General features: G+C 54.8%; 1 protein-coding gene across 2 annotated transcripts in view; it reads left to right on the top strand.

Moving 5' to 3' along the window:
* Window positions 1-12,972, top strand: part of LOC144945596 (inositol 1,4,5-trisphosphate-gated calcium channel ITPR1-like) — a 252,589-nt gene that overhangs the window by 86,266 nt on the left and 153,351 nt on the right. For both annotated transcript variants that reach the window (XM_078874090.1, XM_078874089.1), the window contains exons 12-21: window positions 199-359; window positions 1,447-1,588; window positions 2,804-2,962; window positions 4,572-4,744; window positions 5,296-5,415; window positions 6,908-7,111; window positions 8,391-8,642; window positions 9,490-9,634; window positions 10,904-11,063; window positions 12,091-12,281. In XM_078874090.1, coding sequence (XP_078730216.1) covers window positions 199-359; window positions 1,447-1,588; window positions 2,804-2,962; window positions 4,572-4,744; window positions 5,296-5,415; window positions 6,908-7,111; window positions 8,391-8,642; window positions 9,490-9,634; window positions 10,904-11,063; window positions 12,091-12,281 — 1,707 coding nt within the window. The remainder of the gene's footprint in view (window positions 1-198; window positions 360-1,446; window positions 1,589-2,803; window positions 2,963-4,571; window positions 4,745-5,295; window positions 5,416-6,907; window positions 7,112-8,390; window positions 8,643-9,489; window positions 9,635-10,903; window positions 11,064-12,090; window positions 12,282-12,972) is intronic.

Raw genomic sequence — 12,972 nt, 5'->3', positions numbered from 1 at the left:
CGGTCGCGATGTAACAGAGGCAGGCGCGGTGGTTTCACCACCCCCCCCCCCCCCCCACTCGTGTGCCACGGTGCCGGGCTTGCGTAGGCGCCGCCACTCGCTAACACCGACAACCTACCCCCCCCTCCCCTCTAAACGGGGGTTCTTGTCGAGGCCATAACGAGGAGGGCGGTGGGGGATCTTTTCGTCACGTCTCAGATCGGCACCAGCTCCACCAAGGAGGACAAGGAGGCGTTCGCCGTGGTGCCCGTGTCGCCGGCCGAGGTGCGCGACCTCGACTTCGCCAACGACGCCAGCAAGGTGCTGGGCACCATCGCCGACAAGCTGGAGAAGTCGACCATCACGCAGAACGAGCGCAGGTATCGGACCGGCGGTGGCGGCGGTGGCGGCGTTTGTCGCTTTCTTGCGCGACTGTCAAACGGGGCGCCAAAGGAGTTACGTAAACGTATCACGTGTTCATGTTCTTGGTTCTTTCGGTAAAGTCACGTAGAAGGGAAACAATAAAATGATAAAAATATAAAAAATGAAATTCTCACGACGTTTCGATTGCAACACAAGCAATCGTCATCAGGTGTGAAAACCACGGCAAGAAAATTTGAAAAAAGTGGCTGTGGTTTTCACACCTGATGATGATTGCTTGTGTTGCAATCGAAACGTCGTGAGAATTTTATTGTTTTATATTTGTATTATTTTATTATTTCCCTTCTACGTGACTTTACCGAAAAAAACAAGAATATGAATCCCTGCAGTCACGAAAGCTTTAAATCAAAGTATCACGTGTTATTATATTACTGTTCTAATTACTTTACTCTTGTTTTTACGTTGGTCTTTTCATTTTGCATCTCGATTTATTTTTAAATCACCAGCAATCGTCACATTGATCCTACTTTCAAAGGTGCCATGGTGGCTAGGAGATGATTACTACCTCACCTGGTATACAGGAGGTCATGGGTTCGATCCCAACCTTGACGCTTGTTGTGTATTTAGAGTTTGCGTGTCTCTCTTTTCTCTCCATGGTCGCGTAGAATTTTCTCCGGGTCCTCCGGTTTTTCCCTCCACAATTAGAATCAACGTCCGTGTCGAGTATTTTACAGCTATACATTTCCACGTGATAAGCCACTTCGTTGAGCTATCATTTGTAGCATGGTCGCTTATGAAGAAAGACCTGTGTAGCCCAGTGGGCCTTACCTGCTAAGATAGTTTGATACGCGGCAACCCGAGTTCGATTCCCACTCACGGCCAACACCAGTTGCGATTATCTGAACCAATCCTGGGCCTCCTCCCCTCCGTCGGCCGGGCCTGGTGCTGGCCACCCACCCCGCCGTGTGCCGCGTCGGCCTTCACAGGTGCTCGCTAACAGCACTTGCCCCGACAGTCTGTTCAGGCTATACTGGGGGGGGAGGGGTTGTGGATCTTTGTTTCTTTGCCGCGTGTGCGCGAGCTCAGGTTCGTGAGCAAGCTGCTCGAGGACCTGGTCTTCTTCGTGGCCGACGTGGCCAACTCGGGGCAGGACGTGCTCGAGGTGACCGTGAACAAGCCCAACCGCGAGCGGCAGAAGCTGATGCGCGAGCAGAACATCCTGAAGCAGGCGAGTCGCCCAGGGGTCGCCCACGGGTCGCCCAGGGGTCGCCCAGGGGTCGCCCAGGGGTCGCCCAGGGGTCGCCGCCGAGGGGTCAAGGGGTCAAGGGGTCACGGGGTCGCGGGCAGGTAGCGGCCGTCCTGTGACGGTGTTTTCGTGGCGGGGGGGAGCTGGGGCGGAGTGCCGTTCCTATGCAAATGAGCTTGGAACGGCGGTTTCTTATTGGTCAGTGGCGGAATTTGGGACCCCCCCCCCCCCCCCACTGCTCCCTCCCTGCCCACCCGTGGGAGTGGTTTCAGTCAGCCACGGAGAGACGCTCGTTGGGGTGGCGAGGCTGAACGTCGCCGGCTTGGACCCGCACTGACAAAAAACATTCAGACAATGACCTACATTATTCACTCATTGTACATCTGCTTCCGCGCTTCTTGCAACAGTTACTTGAACAACGCTGACATTTTTTTACGATAATAGTTTTTCATTTTTATTTCCCGACGCCCTCGGGCACGCCGTCCCGACGTTTCGCACCGCGTCTGAGTTTGGGGGGGGGGTTGGCTGTCGAGGGGGGGGGGCGAGGTCGGGGGGGGGGGTAGCTGCAAGCATGTAATGACGGTTCCATCCACTCATTCGTAGCCAGCAAAGGGCCGTTGCTGCGCCACATGTGTGACCTCAGCGTTTGGCAGCGTTCACATAAATTGCCCTCTCCCTGCCGGAGTCTCAAGTCGTTTGTTTGATGCACGTATCACGGAGAGATGCGGGGGGGGGGGGTGTGGGGGATAGAGGGGGGGGGGCGCGCCAGTCCCTCACTTCGAACGTCGCCAACAGAAGCGGCTACGGTGTGTGAGTGTGTGAGTGAGTGGATGAATGAGTGGGTGAGTGGGTGAGTGACTGAGTGAGTGGGTGAGTGAGTGAGTGAGTGGTGAGTGAGTGGATGAATGAGTGGGTGAGTGTGTGAGTGAGTGAGTGAGTGGTGAGTGAGTGGATGAATGAGTGGGTGAGTGTGTGAGTGAGTGAGTGGTGAGTGAGTGAGTGGATGAATGAGTGGGTGAGTGGGTGAGTGAGTGAGTGGTGAGTGGGTGAGTGAGTGAGTGAGTGGTGAGTGGGTGAGTGGATGAATGAGTGGGTGAGTGAGTGAGTGAGTGGCTGAGTGAGTGTGTGAGTGTGTGAGTGAGTGAGTGACGTTTTGATCTGACCGACGCGCATCATCTCCTGTCTCTCTCGCGGCAGATTTTCAAGCTGCTGCAGGCGCCGTTCGTGGACGGCGGCGACGGGCCGATGCTGCGCATGGAGGAGCTCTCGGACCAGCGGCACGCGCCGTTCCGCCACATCTGCTGCCTGTGCTACCGCGTGCTACGCCACTCGCAGCAGGACTACCGCAAGAACCAGGTGGTGGCGCCAGCCCACCGAGCGTGGCCTTAGCAGGCTGCCGGGGCGAGCGCTGGTCGCGGGTGGCGCCTGTGAAGGCCGGCGCGGCGCGCGACGGGGGTGGGTGGGCAGCGGCACCACGCCCGGCCAACGACAAAGATCCCCCGTGGAGCATTTACAGATTGTAGGCGTTTACACCATTGGAATCTCATTTGCCAGTAAAAAAATATGATACTTGTTTTTTTTTACCCTTCTATCTGGCAACAAAACTGACACCTTTTTTTACAAGGAGTCATGTTTGCATAGACCACAATACCTGCAGTCATAATGCAAACAAAAAACATAACTCTCGTAATGTATGCACAGTCCTTGAAGTTGATTGGTCCACACCCGAGACAGCTTTCCTTAGAGCCTAGTCTCACATGGGTTGGATCAGATGACGCCTTTTGGCGCCTTTTGGCGTCATCTGGTCCAACCCATGTGAGACTAGGCTCTAAGGAAAGCTGCCTCGGGTGTGGACCAATGAACTTCAAGGACAGTGCATACATTATCAGAGTTATGTTTTTTGTTTGCATTATGGCTGCAGGTATTGTGGTCTATGCAAACATGACACCTTGTAAAAAGGTGTCAGTTTTGTTGCCAGATAGAAGGGTAAAAAAAACAACTATCAGATTGTAGGTGGCAAGTGTTATGACCGAGTGCCAGCGTCTATGAAGGCCGGCACGGCGGGGGTGGGTGGCCAGCAGCAGCCTTTGTCTCCCGAGTGACAATGTTTCACACACCGCACCGGGTACTTAATTGAGGCTGAGTCGACCTCGGGGAGGCCCAGGACCGATTCGAGTCATCCGTCACCGGTGGTGCCCTCCCCCTTCACCAAACGACGGGGGGGGGGAGGGGCGGAACAAAAACTTTGGCGAACAGCAGCCCCGGGTTCGGTGGGACATGGGGGGGGGGGGAGAACTGGGGGGCTCACTGCTCCACCACCCAGGACGACGAGCGGGGGGGGGTAGGTGAGAAGGGGTAAGGGGGGAATGGGAAGGAGAGGGAGGGGGGAACCGAGGGGTGAGGGGGGGGGGGATATTTTTTTTTTACTTTTATTGCAACACAACGCTGGCCCGGTGCAGCACGCCGCTCAAACCCCACGTGACCCGGTGTGACAATTCACGGCATGGACAGTCCCGACTCAACTGGACCATGTGAAGGAGGCGGGAAGAAGTTTAAAGGAGGGGACACGGGAGTGCTGTTTTTAAATCCTTTATATTAAGTTCACTTGCTTGCTTGCTTGCGCGCTTACGAGCGTGCAAATCTTTCGGTCGTTTTTTAACCCACTTCCCGTGATCCAATCGAGCTGACATTTTGCACACAGACTCGTTGTGCGTGACAATTTATTTTCGTGAAAAAAAAATTCCCAAAATTTTCCACTTTTTAGGGAAATGTTTTTTTCATATTTAATTTAAAATACCAATGTGATGAAAATGAAACTCTTACTCAAGAAAAACAGAAATGAATAATAAAATAAAACCGATGCCACGCATATAAAAGATTTATAGTGAAAAACTTTGTTTTTACGGGTTAATTTTTTAACAGATTACTTTTCATCCCCTCCCTGTCGCCGACGCAATGTCCGCAGGAGTACATCGCCAAGCAGTTCGGCTTCATGCAGAAGCAGATCGGCTACGACGTGCTGGCGGAGGACACCATCACCGCCCTGCTGCACAACAACCGCAAGCTGCTGGAGAAGCACATCACGGCCGCCGAGATCGAGACGTTCGTGTCGCTCGTGCGCAAGAACCGCGAGCCGCGGTGAGTCTGCCCGCCCGCCCGGCTGCCCGTCGGTCGACGATCGGTCGGTCGGTCGGTCTTGCACGGGTCGGAGAGCTACAACCCGACATCGCGTCGCGAGATGGATGCGAACTTCTCTCCCGCCGCCGGTCCCAGATGGCGGCAGCGTCTGCCGACGGCTGACGCCGCATTCTCGCCGCCGTGTCCCGTCGCTTTGGTGTCCGTCCACGGCGGGGTTTTCCGCTGCGTCCCTCGGTTGGTTTCCCCCCGCGGTGGCTGGGAGATGTTGACTACCTCGCCCGGTATACGCAGGTCGGTCGCGGGTTCGATGGCTTGCCGGAAGCCTGCACAGCTACGAAGGGTTGAGGTGCCGGAATATTTGTAACCAAATATTTCTGAAACAAAAAATCCCGATTTTCGCAACAGCTTCGTGGTGCTGGGGCAAGCGGAGAGACTTTCCGAAACCAGCGGGACTTGCGCGCCTTAGGTCCTCGGCTCGCGACGGAGTTGGCCACGCTCCTGCTCAGCGTCTCCCTTCTCTTTCTGCTCCTATTATCTGCCCTCCTCCGCAGGTTCCTGGACTACCTGTCCGACCTGTGCGTCTCGAACAACACGGCCATCCCCGTCACCCAGGAGCTCATCTGCAAGTCGGTGCTCAACCCCAACAACGGAGACATCCTCATCGAGACGAAGTGAGATGTTCCTCGTGATCGTCGTCGTCGTCAATGTATTCATCATCATCATCATCAGCAGCAGCAGCAGCAGCAGCAGCAGAACTGGCATCATCAGTGACATCGTCAGTTCTGTCATCATTGTCATCAGCAGCAACGTCATATCATCATCGTCATATCATCATCGTCGTCGATGTCATCAGCATCATGAGTATCATTAACATCACCAGTCTCATTCTTGGTATTAGCAGCGGTGTTGTCATCATCATTATCATCAGTGTCATCATCATCGTTATTAGCAGCAGTAATTTCATCATAATCATTATCAGCCTTGTCATCAGCATTAATTCTAGATTTGAAGCTTTCGTGACTGCAAGGAATCATATTCTTAGGTTTTTTCGGTAAAGTCACGTAGGTAAAACATCAAAATTAATGAAAATAAAATAAAATAAAACAAAAATCACGACGGAGACTTGTGTTGCCTCCGAAACCTCGTGATTTTTGTTTTATTTTATTTTATTTTCATTAATTTTGATGTTTTACCTACGTGACTTTACCGAAAAAACCTAAGAATATTGTCATCAGCAGTAGTAGTTGAATCATGAGTTGCATCATCAGTAATACAATTGGATATTACGCGACAACTGCATAATCATCATCGTCATAGCAGAAGAAACCGGAGCAGGCATCAAACAACACAGAGAGACACCCTCTGTGTATTACACAAGCAAAAACTAATTAGAATTTCCGAAGAAATTAATTGTACACTTGGTAGGGTTTTCCCCGGGGTTCTCCTGCTTCCTACCAGACAGAACCAAACAAACTCCCGATAACAACGGAACGCGCGGCCGAACATCCCTATGTAGCAGCGGCAGCAACAGCAGCATCAGCAGCAGCAGTCGCAGCAGCATCAGCAGCATTAGCATCAGCAGCAGCAGCAGTAGCAGCAGCAGTTGCAGCAGCATCAACAGCAGCATCAGCAGCATAGCAGCATCAACAGCAGCAGTATCAGCAGCAGCAGCATCAACAGCAGCAGTATCAGCAGCAACATCAGCAGCATCAACAGTAGCAGCAGCAGCATAGCAGCGTCAGCATCATCAACAGCAGCAGTATCATCAGCAGCATCAGCAGCATCAACAGCAGCAGTAGCAGCATCAACAGCAGCATCAGCAGCATAGCAACATCAGCATCATCAACAGCAGCAGTATCAGCAGCATCAACAGCAGCAGTAGCAGCAGCATCAACTGCAGCATTAGCAGCAGCATCAGCTGCAGGAGCAGCAGCAGCAGTTGCAGCAGCAGCAGTTGCAGTAGCAGCATCATCAACAGCAGCAGCAGCAGCATCAACAGCATCAACAGCAGCAGTATCAGCATCAGCAGCAGTATCAGCAGCAACATCAGCAGCAACAACATCAGCAGCATCAACAGCAGCAGCAGCACCCTCCTCGCAGAGGGGTCCCGAGTCACCGCGAGCCGTCCCTTGCGAGCGCCGTGCCGTGCCGTGCCGCGTGCAGGCTGATGCTCTCTCAGGTGGAGGTGGAGATGGAGGAGGAGGAGGGGGGCACGGGCGCCCCCCGCGTGGAGATGCGCGAGGAGGAGGAGGTGTGGCTCTTCTGGAGCGACGGCGACAAGGGCCAGCGCAGCAAGAGCGTGCGCGACCTGGCGCAGGACGCTCGCGACGGCCAGGCTGAGGACGCCTCCATCCTGTCGTACTATCGGTGCGTCACCCCGCGTCGTCGTCGTCGTCGTCGTGTGGAGATACGCCGTCTGCAGCTACGGCTACGTCACCTCCACCACCACCACCACCACCGTCTAGAGCTACATCACCACCACCACCATCTAGAGCTACATCACCACCACCACCACCACCTGCAGCTACGGCTACGTCACCACCACCATCACCATTGTCTGCAGCTACCTCACCGCTACCACCAGCACCATCTAGAGCTACATCACCACCACCACCGTCTACAGCTACGGCTGCATCACCTCCACCACCACCACCACCATCTAGAGCTACATCACCACCACCACCGTCTACAGCTACGGCTGCATCACCTCCACCACCACCACCACCATCTAGAGCTACATCACCACCACCACCGTCTACAGCTACGGCTGCATCACCTCCACCACCACCACCACCACCATCTAGAGCTACATCACCACCACCACCATCGTCTACAGCTACAGCTACGTCACCACCACCACCATCTAGAGCTACATCACCATCATCGTCTACAGCTACGTCACCACCACCATTTAGAGCTACATCACCACCACCTGCAGCTACGGCTACATCACCTCCACCACCACCATCGTCTGCAGCTACGGCTACATCACCTTCACCAACACCACCATCTAGAGCTACATCACCACCACCATCACCACCATCACAACCACCACCATCGTCTACAGCTACGGCTACATCACCTCCACCACCACCACCATCTAGAGCTACATCACCACCACCACCGTCTGCAGCTACAGCAATGTCACCACCACCACCATCTAGAGCTACATCACCACCACCACCGTCTACAGCTACGGCCTACGTCACCACCACCACCACCACTATCTAGAGCTACATCACCACCACCGCCACCACCAACAGCTACGTCGCCTCTTCAAATAAAATTATCGCCGAGCCGTTCATGCGTTCAGCGGTGGACGGGACCCCACCCCCCCTGCGACTTGCAGACGTCTCGGAACGGAAAGGGTTAGGGAGGGACCTAGATGGAGATGTTGGCGACAGGAGAGGATGACGCACGGAGTGAGGGTGCCTCATCCTGCCCTGCCCTCTGCTGGGGGAATCTTTGCCTTCCTGCTATCCTGACGAAGCCGGCGAGAAACCCAACACCGCAAGAGCGATTCAGACAGTCGCCGCCGATGTTGCCCGTAGGCAGGAAGCGTAACGCTTCTGTTCGCTGGGGTCGGAGCGCGGTGCCGCTAACCTCATCCTCCTCGTCGGTCCGTCCGTCCGTCCCGCGCACGCAGGTACCAGCTGAACCTCTTCTCGCAGATGTGCCTCGACCGCCAGTACCTGGCCATCAACAGCATCTCGGGCCAGCTGGACGTGGAGCTGCTGCAGCGCTGCATGGCCGACGAGCAGCTGCCCTTTGACCTGCGAGCTTCGTTCTGCTGCCTCATGCTGCACATGCACGTGGACCGCGACCCGCAGGAGCCCGTGACGCCCGTGCGCTACGCGCGCCTCTGGTCCGAGATCCCGTCGCAGATCACCATCGACGAGTAAGAGAGACCGTTGGAGCCGAGCGCTGATGCGTTTGGGCGTGCGTAGATGTGTGGGCTTGTTTCGCACCGTACGGAGACAGACGCGCTAATCGGAGGTGCGGGGGAAGGACATCAAACTATGTATGTTGAACTTCTTTCGCACCGTACGGAGACAGCCGTGCTAATCAGAGGTGCGGGGGAAGGCCAACAAACTAAACACAAAAATAAGTTCGAGATAAATTCGATTTAAAAGTGCATTGATCCAGTGGATTCCTAATATCGGACATTCCAGACATACGTGTGCATGTACGTGCGGCAATGGCCTGTATAGTGGCTAGCCCGTGGCTAACGATGATGACTGTGATTGTGTGTGTGTGTGTGTACGTATCTACGTACGTGTATATGTACTGTATTCAAAACTTCTTTCGTACCGTACGTAGACAACCGTGCTAATCTAAGGTGCCAAGGCACACACGTGTACGTGTGTGTGTGTACGTGTGTGTGTGTGTGTGCGTGTGTATGTGTGTGTGCGCTCAGCTATGGGGAATGGTAGAGGAGCGGTCAGGGCGCTAGACACTACGAACCTGGAGACCCAAGTTCGATTCCCGCTCACGGCCCACGCCAGTGACGAATATCTGAACCGGTCCTGGGCGTCCCCTAGGTCGACTCAGCCTCAATTAAGTACCTGGTGCGATGTGTAAACATCGCCACTCGGGAGACAAAGGCGGTCAGATATGGTGCTGGCCACCCACCCCCTCGTGTGCCGTGCCGGCCTTCATAGGTGCTCGCTAACAGCACTTTCCCCAACAGTCTATTCAGGCTATACGGGGGATCTTTGTCTTTGTACATACGCGTGCGCGTGCAGCTACGACGCGTGCAGCGGGTCGGCGCGCGAGGACGCCAAGCCGCGCTTCGCCCAGACCATGGTGTTCGCCGAGGAGTACCTGCGCGACGTTGTGAGCCAGCCCTTCCCCTTCGCCGACCGCGAGAAGAACAAGCTCACCTTCCAGGTGAGGCCACGCTTCTGTCGGCTGAGCCTACCTAAAGGGGACACCGCCCCTCCCCCCGGGCCACTTCCCCAGGGCCCCCCCCCCAGGGACCCCCCCCAGGGACCCCCCCAGGGACCCCCCCAGGGCCCCTTCCCAGGGACCCCCCCTAGGGACCCCCCCAGGGACCCCCCCAGGGACCCCCCCAAGGACCCCCCCCAGGGACCCTTCCCAGGGACCCCCCCAGGGACCCCCCCAGGGACCCCCCCCAGGGACCCCCCCAGGGACCCCCCCCAGGGACCCTTCCCAGGGACCCCCCCAGGGACCCCCCCAGGGACCCCCCCCAGGGACCCCCCCAGGGCCCTTTCCCAGGGACCCCCCCCAGGGACCTTCGGACAGCTCGGTGCGAAATGCTCGCGGACGGGGTCATCCGAACGTCGCCGCTTTTTCAAGTGGTGATCTAACGGCGGTGACGATTCACCATCATCAGGGCATCTATTGATACAACATTTGTATCAATAGATGCCCTGATGATGATGATGATCTTCTTCCACTTCTTCTTTCGTATGGCAGCTGCCGATGTAGACGCAGAGCAACGGGTACGATTTCACATCCAGGTGGTCAAGCCAGCAGATCAGCGCGTCAGGAGCCAGCGGAGTAGCGTCATCATCATCGTCGTCGCTGCGGTGTCTCCGTCGTATTTGTGGATCGGGGCATTGCGTCGTTATACGTTTGCACGGTCTCTAATCTGGATGACCACAGTCGCACCACTGCTAGCGGAGAGCTTTTAATATATTCTTAGGTTTTTTCGGTAAAGTCACGTAGGTAAAACATCAAAATTAATAAAAAATAAAATAAAATAAAAAAATCACGACGTTTCGGAGGCAACACACGTCGTGATTTTTTATTTTATTTTATTTTTATTAATTTTGATGTTTTACCTACGTGACTTTACCGAAAAAACCTAAGAATATGATTCCTTGCAGTCACGAAAGCTTCAAATCTAGCTTTTAATATTCCATTTGCGCGTCAATTTATCCGCATCTGCTACCATGGTTTGTGCAGCGTGGACCATGAGCAGTTCCGTCGAAGACCAAACCCAGAGGGGGGATCGCCTGCGTTGGGTCTTGCACCACGAGGTGGTGTTTGTGTGCGAGCTCTTTGGAACTCCGTTCAGCCCTCTGCGCTTCACTGCGGGTTTGAACTCGCATCGTTCGGGCGACGCGGGGAAGGCGACCGACGATGACGACGATGACGACGACGTTGACGACGGGCGCTCGCTCGCGTTCGCAGGTGGTGAACCTTGCCCGGCACCTGGTGTACTTCGGCTTCTACAGCTTCAGCGACCTGCTGCGCCTGACGCGCACGCTGCTCGCCATCCTCGACTGCGTGCAGAGCTCCCCGAAGCCTCCCGCGGGACTCCTGCCCGGCAAGACGCAGGCCACCCACCGAGGTGCGGGGTGGGGGGGGGTGACACGCACGGCAGCGCACCACCACCACCGCCGCCACCATCATCAGCATCATCATCATCATCACTATAATAATCAGAATCAGCATCATCATTATCAGCATCATCATCATTTTCATCATCATCATTATTATCATCAGAATCATCAGCATCATTATGATGCTGATGATAATGATGATGATGCTGGCGCTGATGATGCTGATGATAATGATGATGATACTGGTGCTGATGATGCTTATGATAATGATGATGCTGGTGCTGATGATAATGATGCTGGTGATAATGATGATGATGCTGGTGCTGATGATAATGATGCTGGTGCTGATGATGCTGATGATAATGATGATGATGATGATGCTGGTGCTGATGATGCTGATGATAATGATGATGATGCTGGTGCTGATGATGCCGATAATGATGATGCTGGCGCTGATGATGCTCATGATGATGATGCTGATGATGATGCTGGTGCTGATGATGCTGATGATGATGATGCTGGTGCTGATGATGCTGATGATGCCGATAATGATGATGCTGGCGCTACCATGGTTTGTGCAGCGTGGACCATGAGCAGCTGATGATGCCGATAATGATGATGATGATGATGCTAGTGCTGATGATGCTGATGATAATGATGATGCTGGTGCTGATGATGCTGATGATGATGCTGGTGCTGATGATGCTGATGATAATGATGATGCTGGTGCTGATGATGATGATGATGATGCTGGTGCTGATGATGCTGATGATAATGATGATGATGATGCTGGTGCTGATGATGCTGATGATAATGATGATGATGATGCTGGTGCTGATGATGCTGATGATAATGATGATGCTGGTGCTGATGATGCTGATGATAATGATGATGATGATGCTGGTGCTGATGATGCCGATGATAATGATGATGATGCTGGCGCCGATGATGCCGATGATATTGATGATGCTGGCGCTGATGATGGCGGTGCTGGTGGCGACGGCGGTATTCCTCGTCCCGTCTCTGTGCCCACAGGAAGCCACGTGATGCGCTCCATCCACGGCGTGGGCGAGCTCATGACCCAGGTGGTGCTGAGGGGGGGCGGCTTCCTGCCGGCTCCCCGGACCCCTCCGGCCGGGGGCTGCACAGCCTCCAAGCCGGCCGACGAGCAGGAGCGCGACCTGGTCGTCATGGACACCAAGCGAAAGATCATCGAGATCCTGCAGGTGGCGGCGATGGTCCGGGTCTAGAGCCCCACCCGTCACCTGGTCTAGAGCCCCACTCATCACGTGGTCTAGAGCTCCACTCGTCACGTGGTCTAGAGCCCCACTCATCACGTGGTCTAGAGCCCCACTCATCACGTGGTCTAGAACCTCACTCATCACGTGGTCTAGAGCCCCACTCATCACGTGGTCTAGAGCCCCACTCATCACGTGGTCTAGAGCCTCACTCATCACGTGGTCTAGAGCCCCACTCATCACGTGGTCTAGAGCCCCACTCATCACGTGGTCTAGAGCCCCACTCATCACGTGGTCTAGAGCCCCACTCATCACGTGGTCTAGAGTCCCACTCATCACGTGGTCTAGAGCCCCACTCATCACGTGGTCTAGAGCCCCACTCATCACGTAGTCTCGAGCCCCACTCATCACGTGGTCTAGAGCCCCACTCATCACGTGGTCTAGAGCTCCACCCGTCACGTGGTCTAGAGCCCCACTCATCACGTGGTCTAGAGCCCCACTCATCACGTGGTCTAGAGCCCCACTCATCACGTGGTCTAGAGTCCCGCTCATCACGTGGTCTAGAGCCCCACTCATCACGTGGTCTAGAGCCCCACTCATCACATGGTCTAGAGCCCCACTCATCACGTGGTCTAGAGCCCCACTCGTCACGTGGTCTAGAGCCCCACTCATCAGGTGG

This window comes from Lampetra fluviatilis, chromosome 38, assembly GCF_964198595.1.
Source record: "Lampetra fluviatilis chromosome 38, kcLamFluv1.1, whole genome shotgun sequence".
NCBI classification, from domain to species: Eukaryota; Metazoa; Chordata; class Hyperoartia; order Petromyzontiformes; family Petromyzontidae; genus Lampetra; species Lampetra fluviatilis.
This window is presented reverse-complemented; position numbering and strand designations above follow the sequence as displayed.